At 48.9% G+C, this 20,174-nt stretch overlaps 2 protein-coding genes across 3 annotated transcripts in view; one reads left to right on the top strand and one right to left on the bottom strand.

Annotated features, from left to right (window-relative positions):
* Nucleotides 1-20,174, top strand: part of WNT5B (Wnt family member 5B) — a 73,914-nt gene that overhangs the window by 16,248 nt on the left and 37,492 nt on the right. The gene's annotated exons all lie outside the window — the stretch shown is intronic.
* Nucleotides 17,107-19,909, bottom strand: FBXL14 (F-box and leucine rich repeat protein 14). Its single transcript, XM_061444763.1, has one exon. It carries the CDS (start codon nucleotides 19,759-19,761, stop codon nucleotides 18,559-18,561), a length of 1,203 nt encoding a protein of 400 aa, XP_061300747.1. The 5' UTR covers nucleotides 19,762-19,909; the 3' UTR covers nucleotides 17,107-18,558.

Raw genomic sequence — 20,174 nt, 5'->3', positions numbered from 1 at the left:
ATCCACCTCCAGAATTGACATTGCACTGGTGTGCTACGCTGATGACCCCAGCGCAAATGTAAGTGATGGGTAGTGGTGTGTGGGGAAGGAGGGCACATGGTAGCACAGAAGATTAACCCCACTGCTGTGAGCATTTCTGTGCTGGCATCAGTCTCTTGTTGTGTATTTTCTCACCCTTGCTTACATGAGGACTGTCATCTCCCCGGTAAAACCTGTATGTTGCTCATATTCTGTGTAGGGAATTCACAGAAAAAACCCATAGCTGCAGAAAGCAAAACAGGAGATAACTTTATTCTCAGTCATTGCTGAGTTTATGTTCTGGGAAAAAAAAAAGAAAGAAATAGGAGTCGTGTCATGGGAGAAACCGTCTTTCTCATGAGATAGAAAGCTTTGTGTCTGACCAGTGAACATCTCCTGGCACTGATGTTAATCCTGCCCGGGTTTTACTGTGCAGCATGTAATGTAAAACACGTGATAATGCTTTCTGAAGCTGCAGTAGAAATGTTTCATTTCCTAAATAAGCGTGCTGTGTTCCTTTGCCCTCTTAAGCTGCTGCTGTGTGCCGCTCCAGTAGCCCTACCTTAACAGCCCGGCTGGTTTGCTGGGTGGTTTGGAGCCTTTTGATGGAAGGCGCTATTTAATTATCAGCGGTGTTATGTTGCCGGGGCTCGCTACATGAAAGCAAAATACCGGCAGTCTGTAATTAATCTAAGCTAATCTTCCACTGTTTACACTCCATCTCCCAAACCAGACAGATGTAAGAAGACACCCAGCCTTCAATCTGGGATCCTCCCAGGTTATTTCTGAGCCGTCTTTGGAGAACTGCAGCGAGCGTATCTACCCACCCCACAAGTCCTTCAGAAATGCGTACCTTTAGCTTTTCTAAGGAATGAGTGGGAGACTTTGTTTCCTAGCAGGGAGCAGGGTTAATGCCTTTTCGTTTGCATTACCACAGCCGTTGGCTGGGATGGTACGGGAGCACATAACTCCTCCTGCAGTCAGGAATTCTGCAGTGTGAAAGAGGCCGATGTAATAAGCCCTGCTTCCTCCATTGCTCCCCTCCCTTTGGCTGCTGGCAATGGGGATGTGCTGGATTGCTTTGGTGGAAAGATGAGTGATTCTCTGGGACTTGAAAATAAAATATCATACCTTCATTTATGATCTCTCTGCTACAAATATTTAGCAGAAGAAGGTGATGAAAATGCTTAGAGGTGTGGAGAGACTAAAAAGATTACGCATCCTTAGTTAGAGTGAAGAGTAATAAAAAGCAACATGACAGAAGTATATAAACTTAGAAGTACAGAGAAGTAAACCAGGCATTCCTGTGTATACTTTTACGTAATACAAGGTTTTCAATGAAATTGAAATAAAACATCTGACATAGGTGAAACTTTTTTCTTACAGCACATAAATAATTGAGACCAAGAACATAGCAGAATGCAGAAAGGATTAGATGTTTATATGGATAAAAATCTTACACACAGTTTATGAATTTAGTTCTCGCTGGTTTAGAAGGTATCAGGCCTCCTGCTTGTGGATAGTTTTCCAGCTGCAGCTGGTTAAATGCTCTTCCTGGCCCCATAAACCTCTAATAGCTTCCTCTGAAACATCTGACAGTAGACCCTAGCTTAGAGGAGTCATAGCCTGAGCCTTGCATTCCCAAACATCTGCACTGAATAATTACTATAAGCCTGGCTGGGATCAGAGGTGACCACAACTTTCTAATCACCTGAAGGCTGAGATGTAGAATACAAGGATGTTGCCGTCCTCCTGAGCTATAGATTCAAGATGACAGTTATCCATCTTGTCAAACCACCAACTCAGATGTCTCAATCACCTCTTTGCTAGTCATCCACCCCAGTGTTGTGGTGGATAGATGACCTCTGCAGATCGGAGCTACAGTAGGAAATGTTACAACATCAGAGCCTGCATGACTGGCATTCAGCTTGGGGAGGGATGCATTTTAGGTGTTACCTCAGCATCTTTTTTCAGCAGTATGTTTTGTTCAGTCTGATGTTGAGTTGTAAGCAGCTTAGTCATTAGGAAAGGCTTTTGTTGGGTTAGATTTTTCCTTGTTATGAGTATGTCTTTGGTTTCTGGTTGTTTTTAATGAACACTGATTTATCCTGCTGTGGATGTGCAGAGTAGTCCCCTACCATGCCTTAGGCACATTGTACAGTGAGGCATCCTGGGGGTACCCAGGACAGGCTCCCTGCTTCCACACCCCAGGTTTTTTGCTGTTTTTTCAGAGGTAGCCTGCTAGCATCGCTGATCTGGAGGGAAGACAGAATGGCAGTATCCAGCAGAGGGTGCTCATAAACAGGTATCACAAGTAATCGGGTACTGCTGGTACCTCTGCACTCCAGTTACCAGGCATGTGAGCCCGTTTTTGGTGGCCATGGGATGTGTTAGCAGGCAGAGTGGCCCAGGAGGAGCGGGGCTGGAGGGTGAAACTGTTGGTGCTGAAGATCTGCCACCTGTGCAGTAGCACTTACGGGTGTGGGGTGTGTTATTTTGGACTAGTTCTCATCTGGCCCCACTGATGTGGAGGAGGTGAGTGAGTTATCCTCCTCAAGCATGGTCTCCTGTCAGTTTCATCCAGAGGGAATCCAGTTTGCGAGCTCTAAGGCTGCTCCAAGTTGCAAATCACTGCATGGGTAGTGGGATTGACAGAGGATTTGCTTCAGAAGTGAATCCTTTTTGAACTACAATGCAGCATTCTCATGGAGCTCTCGGTGTTGGTCGTGGTCAGGGCTGCTATCACATTCCTGTCACATGTGTTGAGCTCATCCTTTTTGCTGTGCAGGTGAGTGTAGATACTCCAGCCACTCTCCATTCAAGGCAGTTTCCAGCCTCTGAGTTCTGAACTGAGTTTCTGCCTAAAGTGAGCTCCAACTCTCCAAGTGTATCTTGATCAAAGCTTCCAAGTTTGATGATCTTTTTTTGGTTTTTCTTATCCAAGCCACAGGGTACAATGAAAAACTGTAACTTGGTCCCAGCTGTGCTTGGAAGGGTCACAAACCTTTCGGTGAACCTGGGCCGCGTTTGTGCCAAATCCCAGAACCAGGTGTATTTTTCATGTGTTTTTCCGAGTGTGTGTTGTAAATGTCACATGGCTCTGAAATGGAGTCCCCAGAGCAAATGTAGCATGTGATCAGAGCGCTGGGATTAGGGAAGAAGGGGAGGAATTTTTCTTCAGATAATTATAGGCAGCTGAGTTGCCTGTGGAAAAAAAAAATAATCCTGCTAATGCTCAGTGCCTTTAGAGCATTTACGGTAGAGTAGGCATCACTGAACTCCTCTGCATCAAAGGGGGAAGTACTTGTCTGGCCTGTAATCCAAGGCACTCTTGGATTAAAGAAAGATAGAAAGTCATGATTATATCAAATGCAGAAGGCTTCACTGATGTCTCTACGAATCTATTTTATTTTCCCTAATGCCTTTTCTACTGAAAAAATCCCAGAATGTTTAATCAGCATACCTGATTATTCGTCTTTTACAATCAATTACATCTTTTACACAATTCATCTTTTTAGTGCTCTGTTACGTGGGGTTTTCCACCGGTAGCTCTCACTGCATTTTGCAGAGGAGTTTCTTCTCATGATCCCCCTTTGGCACATGGGGAGAGAGGAAGGTAGAAGTGATATGCTTAAGTTATGTGGCCAACCAAAGGTGGGGTCAGCAATAAAATTCCAGGTTCTTGGTTTTGGGTTCTGCTGGAGCTGTTCCTCCAACCATCGAAGTGCATTTAGGGCCGGATGAAACAAAGCAGCATTGAAACAATTCAGGACAGAAAGTGGAGGAAGGCAGAAATGCGATTACGCACATAGGGAGCGGTCACGTAACCAAATGCCAGTGTTTGTGTAAAGCGACATGTTGTCTTTAATAACCTCAAGTGTGGTCAGGCACTCATTTATTTCCTCTGAAAGACAACGTGCTGCGCAGGTCAGCGCCCTCCGGCATGGTGCTGAAACACTGGGACAGTGTTGACTCAGAGGAAGAGGCTCCACTGCCTGAGTCACCCACATTGCTTCCTGAGGGACCCTGGTTTCCCCAGGAGCATCGGCGAGACATGGTGCTGCCATCCTGCTGAGATCAGATGAAATCATGACCTGAAGTGGTCTGGCTGCAGTTAAATATAAAGGGATACTGAAAAAAACACATCTTGCTCTAAGGACTAGAAGGGTGGTGGTTTTTTGTTTGTTTTTTTAATGATTTTTGTCCTGAATTACCGATTTCCCCCAAAAAGAGGGGGAGGAAAAAAAAAAAGAGAAGAAAAAAGCCTTCTTTAACTAACTTGGTAATAATAGTATGGTTTTAAAAGTACTTGTTTAGCCAATGCTGACTATATGCTTACACAGCTACCTCTGGCCTGGGAAAGATCGAAACCACAATGGCTAAGTATAGAGGCCTCTAAAATATCTTCATATATACAGTGCCTGAATACACAAACAGAACTGGTCTCTCTTCTGTCTACAGGAGCAATATTTTCCATAGGATTTGTATTGACAGAGGTTTTCCCCCTGGAGTTATGCATATTTATTAACATAAAAACCCTCCAGAAGTGCATCCATGTGCTGAACTCCATTCCATAACCGCCTTCAACATACGAAATACAATCTCTTCCTGAAGAAAAGTAAACACTTTTCACTCTGCGACATAGCAGGCTCCTGACTAGGGACTGGGGTTTTGGGTTGTTTTTTTTTGTTGTTGTTGTTTTTTTCTTGGGTTTTTTTGTTTGTTTGTTTTGTTTTTAGAACTATTGCCAGGATTTCAGCTTTAGGTCTTGAGAGCTGCTAGTGAATGAAGATGCATCACTGACATGTGGTAGGATCCAGGGGTTAAGCAACCAGATCCACACTAGGTGCTGGGTGTACTAAGGTGCATTTGCCTATGTAAAGAAAGCACATCTGTACACAGTATGAAGCTTGCTGCTGGGATGAAGTCCTCTTTGCATTTATTGCTTCGTAGCTGTTTTCTGGAGTGTGAATCTGTGTCTTTTCTGGAGCCTGACCTTTGGCTTTTCTGTGTGCCTCCCTTCGAGTCTGGCTTAAACTGCTGCAGTTGCTTTTGGGCAGTTGTGGGCAAAGCAGTTTTTCTGTTCCCTCTCTGTGAGTGTGATACCTCAGATATGTTCCTGCCAATTCCCAGCTGTGGCCTAGTTTTGTACTGACACAACATATTCTTGGGCAAATGACAGATTTCTGTGAACTGGGGTTGGCGCTACTCACTTTGCACGTAGCTGTAGGCAGTGCGTGACATTGTTCTGGTGGGAGCCAGGCGGTGGTAGGAGTGGCACACTGAATGCATGTCAAATTATGTGCTCCAGGGAGCAACACCTGGTTTATGAGACGTGCAGATGTTGCGTAGGTGGTCCTCAGGCGCTTGTAGATTTTCCTATCGTTTCTGCTGTGATTATCTCTCCTGGCTCTGGATTGTTTGCTGGCACACCAGAAACCCTGGAATCTCCCCAGCTTTCATAATAATAATAACTTGTCCTTCCTTTTTGGATAGAGCAGCTTCTTTAAATGTTTTAGCAATATGCAGCTGAGTATATAGACAGTTCTTTCAACACTTAGGCCCTGTCTGACACAATGTGTCTGCGCTCAAGCTGTATTTTGAAACCCTTCTGTCTACAAGGCCCATTCTTCAGGGCAGTGGTTTGGAGGGGGAAGAAGTGAACATGCACTGGGACCTTCTCAAGCACTGTTGGGAGGCTCTGACAAATTTCCTATATGGTACCCTGGGTACAGGAATGTCAGTGATCATGTCTGAGACTTCTGCAATGAATTCCATGCAGAGGTCTTGAGTATGGTTTTGAGCTTCCAAAGTAAGGTTTTCTGTTCTCGCAGGTATGTACTACTCTCAGTTTAAGCACAAAGCAGCTGAGGTGCAGAGGGGTGGCGGGACTTGTCTGCAGTTGTGTGGTGAGCCTGGAACAAAATCCACTCCATTGTTTTTCCTGAAAGGTACAAGTCACCAGAAGCTCCTGGGGTGCTTGGAGACATCTGAGTGCCTACGGTTTCACAAAATCAAGCCATAAGCCTCTTTGCTTGCCTCCAATCACCACGGATGCACATTATGTTGCATAGCTGCACATGATGGCAATACACTGTATAAGACACAGAGTTATTTTCTGGTATAGTAATGTTAATTCTGTACTGCATGTTGCTGGGCACTTCTGTTCTGCTGTGATATGCCTGGAGCTGAAATTGTGCATGAAAGTAGTAGTGATAGTGCAAGCAGGAAACAAGTGCCTACCTGTGCACCCTATGTTTCCTGAGTACAGTGACAGCACAGCTGCTCTGCTGGAAAAGGATTTTTTTTCACTCTGTTTATGATTGTTGGACATCCTAGACTGGTGACAGAATTTGTGAGAGCCCATGAAGTTCAAAGGTCTGTAGTGCTCATGCTAGGATAATTTTGGTGCAGTGCCAGCCTTGAACAGGAGTGGATCCAGTTGTCCTGGCTTGTCAGTCCCCTCTTTTCACTTGCATCGTAAAGCTATGCTAGAAAAATAAATAAGATCCTTTTACTTTGTGCAGCTGCATGTGAAACACTGGTTATCTTCATTCTAACTGAACTGAGCACATCCCTCATGTCTCCATCAGTCCCCCTCGGCAAGGGATTGTCTCTGTTGACTTCTGAGGGGGACACTGCTGTTGGATCAAGGGGTATGACAGAACATGCGTAAGGAGGATGAAGGAGCAGGGCAGGCAGATACCTATAAAATAAAGTAGTGGGAGTGCTGGGACAGAGGGCAGGTTGTATCTTTATAATATCTTTATGGTATGTATTATAATAATATTGTAAAATATAAGATCTTTATGACATCCTGGTGAGCAAATCACTTTACATTGTTGGGATTCTGGTTTCAGCTCTTGCAGGCCACAGACGTTTGTGAGGATCGTAATAGTTTGCAGACATGTTTATCATACATCTAGAAATCCACCTGTATAATGCAACATGATAATTGGGCTCTTCACAAGGCAGACCTTGCACAGAGGTGGAGTCGAAGCATGTTGCATCTAAGGTGGATCTGCAGGGAGCTGAGTGCAAGGACTAAGAGAATGGAGCTGTGGTTCAGTCCATAAGAAGTGGCCCTGTAAAGGAAAGTCCTCAACTCTTTTCTGTTGCTAGTTGTGGAGAACATTAAAAACATAGCTTAATCTGGAGGAAAAAATAGAATATTTAAGGTGGATAGGAAGCAAAACTATTAGAAGTAAACTGGAAGTGGTTGGGAAAGGGGGGTTGTAGGCTATGTCTTTAGGGAGTTATAGGAATGGGTAAGATAAACTCTTGTCAGGAATGATCCAAGTATACTTGATCCTGTCTCTGTGCAGAATTTGGATGGTGATCCCTGGAAGTCCCTGGTGTTCCAGTGATACTGTAAGTAGGGCTTTTCAAGGTTATCCGTGAACATCAGGCTGTGTATAAATGGAAAGACTCAGGACTCCAAGAGCAAGGCTCACTGACAGCACTTAGGAGCAGCAGAATGGCGGAAAGAGCTGCTTCATTTGAAGTAGTAAGGGATGGCTCTCCTGTAGTGATATGCCTGCACTCAATTTATCAGAAGATGGAGCTGGAGCTGACTCTTCACCTGACCTTACAGTTCTAGTGCTGCTAGTGAATAGCACAGGTCATATCCTACACTACTAGTTACTGGCAATTCTGCATCCCTTGTCTTTGGATGCTGAAGCTCTCAAGCTATTTTGGAGAGCACACTCATCTGTCTTCTAGAAGTTAGACATGTACAGAGAATCCTAAAGCAGATCAGCCTCAACGAGCAATTTTGAGCAAGCTAGGCCTACTCAAACATGACCCAGAATAGGTCTTTTTATCTTACTGTCTTAAAACGCTGCAAAAACAGTGTCCATGTGGATGGAGAGAATGAGGTAGAGAGGGGGCAAAAGACCTTATCCAAGCAAAAAAAGCCAACCCAAAACAAAGGACATATAGGCAGTATTCAAAATTGCAAAAATAAAAATCCCCAGTTTAGGCACCACCGAGCTCCTGGAGGCAACTTAATTCCATGAATGCCTCGTTTGCCTTTTGATCTGTGTTTGTCTGTTTTTTTAAATTATCCTTATTTTGAGACACCTCGGGTGCTGAGTGTTGTGCTTACATGCCTGCCCAAAACTGTTTGGGTCTGACCATGATCCAGAAAGCAAGCACGCTGGCCCTTTGGCCTCTCCAGGCAGTTTCAGAGCACACCTAGCACACACGGACATGGTAAGATTGAAAACCCAGTGGCAGCTGCCACTTTCTGTTGAAACACCTTATATAGCAGTCGAATGGTTGGAAGGCTCAGGAATCAAAACCTGATTCTCCATTTTATCCAACAGCTGCTTTATGCCACATGCTGAGAGCTTTCTGAAGGAGAGACTGACCCCAAGAGTAAACACTCTTGGTCTATAGCCATTTCTTCCTTTATGTACTCTGTTTCTTGGATCGAGTCTGGAATAATCACTCACACTGTAGTATGGCTTATATGGGAATAGTGAAGAGTGGTCCTTTCTCTTGGCCCTTGCCTGAGGGCGAGTAGCTGGTGTCTTCTCTGGAGGGGTAGGTTTGAAGTGCCACAAAGAGAGGTAGGAATTAAAGCAGGTGTCCCACTTCCTTAGGCTACTGTTTAAAAGCAGGGCATGCCACTGTTTGCTATGGGTATGGCTCACCTGCTTGTATGCAAGCAGGACAGTGGCAATTTGATGGTGGAGCATAGGGAGCTCCTGGTAGCCCTGAGCAAGGAATGGAGCTCCTCAGGCAGGAGAGCCAGCGGTGTTTCTCCTCTGGCTGGCCCATGCTAAGCGTGCTGACTGCAAGTGGCTCCATGCCCAGCAAGAAGCTGGTTTGGAACCTTGGTGATGTCTGACTCTTCTCAGGGGCCACAAAAGCACCAAGCACCCTAACCCTGCGATCCACCCTTGGCATAAGGCCCTTAAAAGCTGGGTGTTGCAGCGTGTGCATCTTTGATGCCAAGTCGTTTTGGAGCTTGCTGCAAGTAACTTGTGCAAGACTTCCTGCATAATGGCTTTGCAGAGCCAAAGCCCAGCCTGTCCATGGACCACGTCCCATAGGACAGAGAGGTGTGCTGCCCAGCTGAGCCCTGGTTTCGCTGGATCCAGCTGCGGTGGTTTAGGTTTCTGCCTGTCTGAAAGCGGCACAGTGCAACACACAAAGAGAGGGAGGGTCGTAAGTACCCCCATTTTCTCTTGATAATCCCTTAAAAAATAATTGCAGGCCTAAACCTCTGGCCTCCAGCAAATTTTCCACTCGATTAGAGGCTTTTGTGAAGCTGGGGAAAGGGACACACAGACTTGCACATTGTGCCGCTGCCTGAAACTTCCAGCTGGGATTTTTTCCATCAAAAGGGGATTTTAGTAAAACCATTATAAGGGGCTTAGTCACAGAAAAGCAGTTGAGCTGAGACAGGGGTAGATTAGCTTTAACATGCTTGTTTTTGGCACCAGGGACAGAGTGGAAGATACACCCAGCCGCTCACATGCAGCCGCCCCCTGACTCGCTGACTCCCTGGCAGGTGTGTGCAGGAGATGATATCCCCCCGTGTTGTCCCCATACTGATGTCCCCCCTTGAATTCACATCCCAAACCAATGGAGGTGAGGAGAAAAGAGAGGGCAGCCCAGGCACGAGTCCTCGTGCCACGTGGTCTGTGTCTGCAACCAAGTGACAGTGACTTCTGGTTTCATCTTTGGTGTGGTCCGAATTTTTGCTAATGGACAGGTGCCTCTCAGGAGGGAAAACCATGAGGGGCAATAGCATTTGCAGCTGTAAGAGCCATGTACTGCCCATGCCTTTGATCCACATGGGTGGTCTGGGAGCATTGCTGCAGGGACAGTCCTGGTGACAATTTAGATAGAGCAGCTGGGAGAGCTGCAACCCGAGCTGTACCTGTTGTTGTGACAGACATTGGCCTTCAGGGCTGCCAGGGCGCCGCTTTTTGTCAGCTCTTCATTTGTTTTGTGAGGCTCGCTCTTGCTTGAAATAAAAACTGTGAGAGCTGAAGAGTCAGAACAGATAGGGATGGCTTGTGGGAGCGGTTCCTGCTGCCAGGAGCTCGTCCACAGCCAGCACTCATCCACCAGCGCTTCTGGGACTCTGGGTGGCAGAGCCTGGTGTGGGAAGTGTAGGAAGATGTCCTCTGCGCTTAGTGTTTCTCTGTCCCGACCCTTCCTCTCCAGGGCTACCGTAGGCTGGAATACTCATTTCAGTTTTTGCTGCTCTGAGTGGCAGAAGCCAGCAAGACTGGAGATGGGAGAGGTGGACACCAGGTGCTGTTTGGCCACTCAGGGATTTGGGACATAACCTCAGTCAAGTTGCTTCCACCTCTTTTTCCCCATTAGAGATGGTAGTTCACTTTCTGATGTCTGTGTGTGTAATGAGCCATGCAGAAGCTAATTATTAATTCTAGTAAATTATCAGGTATAGCTGCTTCTGAAAAAGACACCATCGCTGTAACTGTGGCAGCAGTGTGACAAGTGGATAAAAAAAGCCCTGTTCAAATTTAGGCGCTAAAAAAGACCTGCATGTACAGTGCCAGGTAGCTTAATCTCTCCAGTGGTATCCCATGGATAACTGTGCCAACAACATAGCAAAGCACTGTATAACAAAACTGAAATAAAATAATCCAAGCACTGATTAAGTTTGATCCTCCTCCATTGCTATTCTCGCATTTGCATGCTTTAACAAAGCCGAAACAAAACTATTTCTTCGTGTCAAGCTATAGATGTCTAGAGATGTAGGCTTCAGGTAGTACTAAGTTTAAGATGAATGTTTTCCAGAAGGCAGCCAGTTCAGGATGGGGTGTGCTGGTCTTGCACAGTGATGGGGTGTGTTGACCACAAATGCAGCTATGCCAACTGTGGCTTCCTGTTTTGGTTTATGGTCCCTCAGGCCCCTTCACCACCATCTTGCACTAATGGTGGTGATGATGAGCAGCAACAGAGTTCATCATCTCTTTGTAACCTCGACCTAAGACATCCTGCACTAGCTCATGCCCACACAGCCGTCCAGGGTTGCTGATGAGGCCCTCTCTCCCATCCAGTTTCTCACTCAAAGCAACATACGTACCCTGCTGTGGACTTCCTGCAGGATAGCAACCCCCGTGAGACTTACTTTTAATTTATTAACGCGTGAAGTTTTAATTACTTAACGTGTGAGGCGTTGTGAGATGTCTTGGCCCGGGATGAGCCAACCCGTTGACCTTCCCCGGGGAACAGGGCTCCCGGAGGTCTCCCCGGGGAGGCGGCGGGTTGACCTGGTAGCCGGCGGGCGGCGGCACTCTGTGGGCAATGCTGCCGCCTAGCGGAGAGGTGCTGTACCTGCATGCGGAGCGCGGCCCGGGAGCGGCGGCGGCGGATGGGGTGAAGGGAGGGAAGAAAGGAAGGAGAGCGGGCAGGCAGGCAGGCAGGCGGGGCGGGAGCCAGCGGGTCCCCGAAGGTGCTGCGAGGTGGGGAGAGAAATCAGGGGCTGCCGGTGGCTGTGCGGCTCCGGATGGAGGATGCAGATGAAGATGCTTCAGCCAACCCGTGCCAATGCAGAAACCCTACCAGTATCACAGCCAGTGTTCACTTTTCTGCCTTACTGTGTTGTCGTCCGTTTTTACTGGGCTAGCAGCCTGAAGGATCTCGTTGTCTCCATCACCTTTGGACAACTTGCATAGGGGTTGGTGGTACATAAGGTACAACTTGCATAGGGGTTGGTTGGTTGCTTTGGCCAAGCAGCTGGATATTTGCCAGAGCAGAGGTGGGTGTTGTATCCCAAGCAGTTCCAGAAGCCTGGGATACAGAGGAAACCAGTTCACCTGCAGCACGAGCAGTCTTATGGGACTTCTCTCAGTCGTGCATCAAGTGGAGTTTATAGCGCTGTAGGATGCACCTGATTCAGGCTGAAGCTGGGGTACCGGGTGTGCAATTGGGGCTGTCACAAAAGCAGATGATGGCAGGGTTTTATTGCTGCTGGGAGCTTGGCATTTTAGCTCACTGAAAAAGGAGAGGGGCTGCTGGCTGCAAAGCTGGGATTGGTGTGCCCATGTGATGCTGTCTGTACAGCTTTGGTGTCAACCTATCAAGCCTGTTAAGCTGCTCAGGGGTTGTAAAGGTGGGACATTTTGGGAGAGAAAGACGGGAAGGAGAGGGAGGAGGAGGATGAACCTCAGATAAAATTTGTTGTGTTTTTTTTTTAAAGCTGGGAGGGGAAATTGCTTCATCTTGAAATCACTAAACTGTTGTGCTCTAGGACACAAGGCTCAAAGGAAGGAAAATAACTAGGAGGAACTGCCCATTTCCCAAGTTAGTTTCTGTAGCAGAATAGTTTGGTTTATGTCTCAGTAACCCTCTCATGGGGAAATACTCAGGGCATGTGTCCAGGCCCTGGTATTAAACTTTTGACACCCTTTCCAAAACACACCTCAGATTTTAGGAAATATTTTAGGAAAATCCCATTTCCGTTCATCTTTCTGTTGCAAGGACAGATGGGATTTGGATCTTCCAAAATCTCCATGGTGCTATTTCAGTTTGGGCTGCTATTGAGCTAATGCATTTGGTAAATTTAATTAAAGAAGGGGGAGAAGCACTAGCATTCCAGCCAAATGTGGCTGGAGTCTCAGTTCTGGCATAGGAGCCCGATGAACCCTCTCCAGCTCTTTCTTTCGTGCAGCTTGGGGCTGGGGAATTGAGCAGGACAGCCTTGCTGGCTGGCTGAGGTAGGGAGTGTCATGCAGCCCAGCCAGCAGCTCTGGCATAGGGCCTCGCCACTGTCCTGAGGGGTCCTCACATCCACCCCGCACCACCCAGCTGAGTTTATCCATTATCTTTTTCCTCCACAGAAGGCACTGTTAAAGAGCTGCTGGCTAAAAGAGTGGGATTTAAGGTAGAGGAGGGCGAGAGAGAGAGAGAGAAAACAAAAAGGGGTCAACTTTGCTAGAAGCATCCTGCGTATATACGTACGTGGTGAGGCTGCAGGATGTGAGGGACACCTACCCTTGAGCTGTTAATGGCAGCCTGTGCTAACCTCTAGCTTTGGTTCTAAAAACTTTTGGTGTCTTGGCCACCCAGGTCTCGTTTTAACTCTTCCCTGACTTCCAAAGGGCAGGTTCAGTAGTGAGCTCTGTAGTATCTAGCACAGAGATCACTTCTTGTCCTAGCACAGGCCCCAGGCGGTTTGCATGACAGCTGCCCCGTGACCCTGTTATTTATTATCGGGGAAACAAAGGACCCCAGAATCACCATGACAAACTGATTCAGTCAGACCCGCAGCATGGGGCGGCAAGGTATAAAATGTATAAATCTGCCATGCAGGGACCTCCTGTATGCTAGTCCCAGGGCGGTAGGACGCAGCTGGAGCCTTCTTTTCCTTCCCATTGCCCAGGGAGAGGAGCCAGACATCGGTTCTGGCCAGGGGAGCAGCTGCTGCAGCAGATCAGGGACCCGCACACACACAGAGGACTTTGCTGCAGCTTGTGAGCTGGTGTCCCCTGCCACTGCCCCTTGGTCTCCAGCCACCTCCTGTCCTGCCCAAGTCCCTTCATCCCCCCCTTTTGAATTGCTCCTGCTCTGCTCTGCTTTCTGCTGCCACCTCTTGAGCATGGCCCCTTTGCTCCCTAGAGCCACCCCTCTATAAAGCAGGTCCCTGGTTCATCCTCTGTGTCCTGGCTCATGTAGCTGTAGGCAGAGGACCGTACTGTCCCACCTGGCATGGCTGGAAATGCTGTTGCTGGGTGCAGCAGTGAAGGCTGGCGCCAATGCCACTGCTGGGGCACCACGGGCTTGTTGACACAGATGGGAGACTTCCAGCTCACTTCCAAATAGTAGTGGGTTTTGTTATGGTTTTCTACCCCAGTTGCCAACTGAGTCGTGTTCAAAAATTCAAGAGCGGCTGAAGAGTGAAAATGGAGTTTCCTTGTTACCCTGAGGAGTCACGTGGTAATTGGTCTATGGCTGTTGGCAATGGATTATTTAAAAAACCCTTCTCTTTACTAGTAGACATGTGTTTGCCCAGCCCTGGGCTTGCTGGACAGGGAGGCCTGTGTCTGTGCCGGAGGAGGTGCTGTCATGCTGGGGCATGAGAGGGAGGCATGAGGAGCACTTGCTCCGTCTGTGGGACCAGTCCAGGGTGTCTTAACACTGAGATTCTGAGAGGCCTTGGTTTCAGCAGCTTCCTTTGGCTTGGATTCCCCTTAAAGAGTATGCTGGGCCATGTGGGCAATGCTTTTGGCTTGTTTTTAAATGGAGAGTAATTTGGGCAATTTTTTAACAGGGAGTGGGGAGGAATCCTGTCCTATTTCTGATTACAGAACTTACGAGCACACACATTATATTTAGACATAGGTGTCCCACCATTATCCATGTGAACATGAGGCTTAATAAGAGATGCCATTATTGTTCAAATCCAGCAGAAACGAACCTACCTTATGAGAGGTTCATCATTCCCAAGCCCTGGCTGTAACTGTGGCCTACCCCAGGAACATTTACATTTTCAGCGGTAATGAGAACCTGATCTGGAATTCCTGTTGTTTATAACATTCATATATACATCCTCTTTTTAGGTCAAGAAGTTACTTTTTTCTTGACACGGTAAAGACAGACCCCACACCTCCCTCCAAGCAATGGAAGATGGATATAGCGTCAGGCTCAATTAGATCCAATTGCGGTGGCTTTCCCTATAGCAAACAATGCAGCTTTTGTGATGGACTCCCAGCAGAAAGCCTGGAAGTCTTGGAAAAAAGGGGAGGGGGAACCAACACACGCCCCGAAGTCCAAACCTTGAGATAGTCCAGGTCCTTGGGCTGTGAACGAGATAGCATTTCTTTTTAAGAGGGATGGAGTTGGGCACTGTTTTCCCCTTTCCAAATGCGGCACTGACATAGAAGGGGTGAGGTAGTTAGAGCTGGCAGCAAAGAAGTATGCCCAGTCCAGCCTCAACCCAAAATACCTGTGGAAGCAGAGGCTAAGCCCCCGGGACACAGAGGGGACCAGACCTCCGTTAGTAGGGCATCCGACCCACCTGGAGCAGCACCGCAGCGAGTGCTGCTGGAGCAAGGTAGCGCGGGGGGAACAGTCGCCTGCTCAGCGCTGGAAGTGCTTAAAATGCAAATATAGAGGAACTTCAGACCATCCCCCTCCCTCCTCCTCGGCGTGGAGGAAAGCAGCTTAAATACAGCCAGGCCTGGAGAGGAATGTTAAAAAGAGGGGAAGAATCGCCCTCCTCCTTTCCATAGGGACCCGGCCCGGCCAGATTGAGTATGCATGACTGAGCAAGCAAGCAAGGACAGCTCCTCTTTTAACTTTCCTGAACAATGGCTCCGGCTTCTTCCACCATTTCGCATTCCGCCTCCTTGGAGGCAGGAAGGGGGCAGCGGGCTGAAGGAGCCCTGCCGCCGGGCTGGGGGAGACAGGCTTTGTCGCTGCCCTATAAACACTGCTTAAGCTCCATCTCCAACAATAAGAACCCCACATCGTGCAAGGCTAAAAAGGAGCCCACTGGGTTAAAAGTCATACACTGAGGAGAAAGATTATGGTATAGGACAAAGGGCACCTTAATGATTCAAACTTTTTTTTTTTTTTTAAAAGATGTTCCCACTTCACTTCCTCTTTAATCTGTGCCTGGGCAGTGGAAACCGAAAACATTTCGGATTTCCCAGGTCCTCATGTGCTGGCAAGGGCAGAGTATTTGGTGGCTGTCACTCCTGGGAAATGTTTTTATTTGATGGGTCTTCCACCCAGGGTGGGCCTCAATTTAAATCTCAAAAAAACCCTTTGCTACCTACCTGGGGCTTTAAAAATACTGAGATACACAGCCTGTCTCCCCCTTCCCCAGCGTCTCCCTCTGCCACAGAGTACTTGATTCGGTTGCTAGCGAGCTTCAGGACTTGTGGTTTGTCTGACCTCAGACTGAGCTGATGCTTCACACCAATGGGCAGCTGAACTCTGCTTCTCCCCACAGATGCTCCGAGTGCCCTTGCAGACAAGTCTGGTCCTACCAAACCCCTTCCTTACAAACTCTTTGTGATGATGTTTCTCAGCATCTTGCACAGGAGGCACCAGGCTCTCTCCCTTCCTTTTCCTCCTCCATCACTCACTGGAAAGAGAGCAAGCAGCACCAAAGCCCAGGCTGCACAGCATACTTACCAGACCCAACAGATAGAGAGATAATAGGTACATGTCTTTAAAAAGCACAGACAACACAGATAAAGCTTTTTTTTTTTTTTCAAAAACATACTTCATATTTCCTCTTTTATTATATAAATATGTTTAACCTTTTACTGTAAGAATATAAAATGTTTTAAGAGGATCTTTGTTATTTCTTTATACAAATTCACAAACAGTACAATTAATCCATAGGGGTCTCTGGGTTTGCGTTAACTCCATGGTCTGGCCTATTACTGTGGAGGATTTGAGATTTTGAACACATGAGGGGAAAAAAAAAAAGCCGATAGTTTTCTTTAAAAAAAAAACAAAAACCAGAAAAACTGCACTTACTCTTCTGCTTTAAAATAATAATGGAAAAAAAAAAACAAACCCAGCTCCATTTTATTGACAGAACAGAGATAAGACAGATGAACTTCAGTCTCCTCCCCTTCACACTGCAGCCTCAGGGCCTGTAGGCCAGCTCTGTTCCTCTCCACCTACAGACAGGAAGCCTGGCATGGCGACCTTTTGTAGGTGATTTGGGAGGGGAAAGCATTTGCATATATTTCTATATATAATTATTAAAAAAAACCCCAAACAAACAAACTTGCATCTTACACATTTCTGTTAACAGAAGCCCAATCCTCAGCATGGGTTCTCACACGTTGTATGTCTGTCTAGAAGAGTAAAAATGCAGAAGCAGAGTTTGGGTCCCCAGTCCCCAGTGAAGAGGGAAGGAGAGGCACAACCAGAATGTGAAGGTAGGACAAAGTAAGGTGATCTTAAAACAAGAATTAAAAAGATAAAAAAAGGGGGGGCGGGGGTAAAATAGAAGAACAAACCCAAGGGGCATTATTCCAGTCTAGGCACAAAAATGTTTCAGTCTTAAAATCTCATTCCTGTAAGAATTCCAGGGCTTTTGAAGAGGGGGGGGGGGGAAAGTAACAAATTAAAACGAGGTAGCCAGACATCATATATATATTTATATATATAGAATATATTCAGCAGAAAAAAAAAGTACTTAAAAATCCACAAGAACAGCAACTTCATATGTCTTTAAAAATAAAACCATGTAAGAAAATGAATACTGTAAAGAGGAGAATGAGTGAGGAAAACTGGGATCAGTTACAGGACATAAGCAAGGGACAGATGGGAGAGTAAGAGGCTGTTTTTGTATCTGTAATTTTTTTTATGCATTTCAAAATAAAAACAGATCACAGTATCTCAAATGAAGCAGAAATGAAGCTGGAGATTCTTCCTAATGTCCCCTGGGTAGAGGGGGAGCTAGCCACCCCTTCTACCCACTCACCCCAACCCAAAGAGGAATGGATATGTAGTTGGATATGTCTATCCCTGTTGCCAAGAAAAAGGAGGGGAGAAAAAGAGAGGATGATGAAAGGTAAAATGAGCCTGGTGACTCTGTGTCTCCCAGTGCATGGGAAGGCTTAAGAAACTGGAGTCCATGTCCAGTCCCCACAGAGACAGGAGAAGGAGGATATGGTATCTTCATCTCCAGGAGAGATACGGGGAGAGAGAATGCAGTGCCTAGGCTTTTCCATTAACCATAGTGCAGGGTGACACAGAAACATACAGACAAAAGGAGAGGCTATAGCTATGCCTAATCTCAGTGCAGTGGAGAACTGGAATTGTGGAAGGTTGTATCCACCCACAGCAGAGAATAACATGGAACTGGAGATTGAAAACAGATTTTTGAAAAACAAAAAATAATAATCATTAAAAAAAAAAATTTCAATGTACCTAGGGAGCAGTATTTCTGTTACAATTCCCAGCTGACAGGGGAGGGGCAAGCGCAGAGGTGGAATGGTTATTTTACCAAAAGCTGTGTCTGTGCCCAGTGCAGGATGACTGGGTGGCTGAGTACATAAGTGTAGCTAGGAAGCCTTTCCTGCTGTTGTTGTTCCCATCTCCATTCCCACTCTCCTTTATATAAACCAAAAATAATCTATTCTGAATACACGGCAGAAAAAGGATCTTTCTTTATCCATCCTTAGTGCACGAGGGGATGGAATCAGGGAGTGGGGATAAAGAGGGGTGTCTCTAGCCCCAGTGCATTCTACCTCTTCTGCAGGGAAGGATGCTGTGGGGGAGGGGGGGAGCTCTGTCTCCCCAGTGTAGAGCTGGAGGCATGACCTGGAAAAAGGATAGGTGCTTTCTCTCTCTCCTCCTGCCCCCCCCCCCCCCCCCTTCCTCCTCCAGAGCAAGGGTAGGTAGGCAGCACAGAAGGGCTGAGGATATACTCTCTTTCTCTACGTTCCTCTGGTGCCAGGGTGCGTGGGTAGCATGGCTCTGTGCGTGCCCCTCTCTCTCTTTCTCTCCTCCATTGCAGCAGTCAGTCACTCAGTCAGTGAGTCCCTCCAGAAGAGATGGAGGTCTCGGGGCACCCCCCTGCTCTCACCTGACCTTCTCGCTCTCAGTCATTTCCCAAAGTCCCAGGTTGAGCACCTTGAGGCAGGGCAGCTGGGTGATGCGCTCCAAGCCCCGCTTGGTAATGCGGGTGCAGCCATAGAGATCAATGCCCGTGAGCTGGCTGAGGTGTTCGGCGATGAGCTCCAGGCCCTTGTCAGTGATGCGGACGCACTGGCCGATGTTGAGGGTGCGGAGCCCGTGCATCTGTCGCACCATGCGGTTGATGCCCTCATCGCTAATGTGGCAGGAGCAGAGGGAGAGAGAGCGCAGCCCATCCAGGCCCTGTGCGATGTAGGCTAGGCTCTGGTCCCCCACCTTGTCGCAGAAGGAGACGTCAAGGCCGGACAGCCGCAGGCTGCCCATGGCCAGATGCATGATGCCCGTGTCACTGATGTTGTCACAAGAGCGCAGGTTGAGGCTGCGCAGGCTGCTCATGTGCGACAGGTGCAGCAGCCCCGCGTCCGAGATGCCCCCACAGAAGCTGAGGTTGAGCTGGCGGAGGCGGCCCAGCCCGCGGGCCAGGTGCTTTAGCGAGAGGTCGCTGAGCTTTTGGCAGTCCTGCAGCGTGAGCTGCTCCAGGCCCAGACAGCCCTCTGCCGCGCTGCGCGTCATGCCCGCCAGGTGCCCGATGCCCACGTCGGAGAGGTGCCGGCAGGAGCGCAGGTTGAGGCTCTTGAGGCGCTGCAGGCCCCAGGCAATGAGGAGGAGCCCGGTGTTGGTGATGTTGCTGCAGCCCCCCAGCTCGAGCACCTCGAGGCCCTTGAGGTACTGGGCGATGCGTCCCAGGCTGCTGTCCGTGATCTGCTTGCAGAGGCTCAGGTTGAGCGAGCGCAGGGAGCTGATCTCCGCCACGAAGGCGTGGCCCAGCCCGTTGTCGGTGAGGTTGTAGCAGCCGCTGAGGTTGAGGCTCTCGATGTCCGCCATGCCCTGGATCACGTAGCTCAGGCTGCGCCGCAGCGACAGGATCTGCACCCGCCGGATGCCCCGCGCCGCCAGGCTGGGGAAGAGCGAGGGGTTGGCGCGGCGCAGGTGCAGCTTGGCCTCCACGCCCCGCCACACCGAGCGGTGGTAGGCGGCGTCCCGCCAGGCCGTGCACACCTGCGCCGCGCGGCCCTTGTCCCGCACCTCCAGGTACCCGAAGATCATGGCCAGCAGCTCGGGGAACAGGCACGAGATGTGCGTTTCCATCGCACGCCCGCGCCCGGCCGCCCCCGCCGGCGCCGCGCTCCTCCTCGCCGCCGGGCCCGGCCCGCTTCCGTTCGGGGCCCGCCCGCCTTCCGCTCTGCTCCGCGCCGTACCGCGCTCCTCCTCGCCGCCGCCGCCCCTCACATCGCCGGCGCGGTCCGGGCGGCGCGGCCCGGCCCGGCCCGCGGGAGACGCTGCTGCGCGACCGCCGGCCCGGCCCCAAGCCCTGCGGCCGCCGCTGCTTCTACCGCCGCGCCAGGCGGGCCGCCCCGCTGTTGCCGCCGCGCTGCTGCCGCCGCGCCGCCCCGTGCCGCATCGTGCCGCCTCCCGGCAGGCGGGCGGGTGCGCCCCGGCGGCGGTGGCGGTCCCTGCTCTCCGTCCCTGGTGCCGGCCGCCGAGCCCCACCGCCTCCCTTT

This window comes from Pezoporus flaviventris, unplaced genomic scaffold (assembly GCF_033815535.1).
Source record: "Pezoporus flaviventris isolate CSIRO_AGI_PZ_B2104156 unplaced genomic scaffold, CSIRO_AGI_Pfla_v1 ptg000002l, whole genome shotgun sequence".
In the NCBI taxonomy this organism is placed as follows: Eukaryota; Metazoa; Chordata; class Aves; order Psittaciformes; family Psittacidae; genus Pezoporus; species Pezoporus flaviventris.
Note: the sequence above shows the minus strand (reverse complement) of the source record. Positions and strands in the feature narration are given on the sequence as shown.

Bases quoted from the DNA above. Each gene is read 5' to 3' on its own strand.
- FBXL14 (XM_061444763.1), bottom strand. From the start codon at position 19,761: ATGGAAACGCACATCTCGTGCCTGTTCCCCGAGCTGCTGGCCATGATC.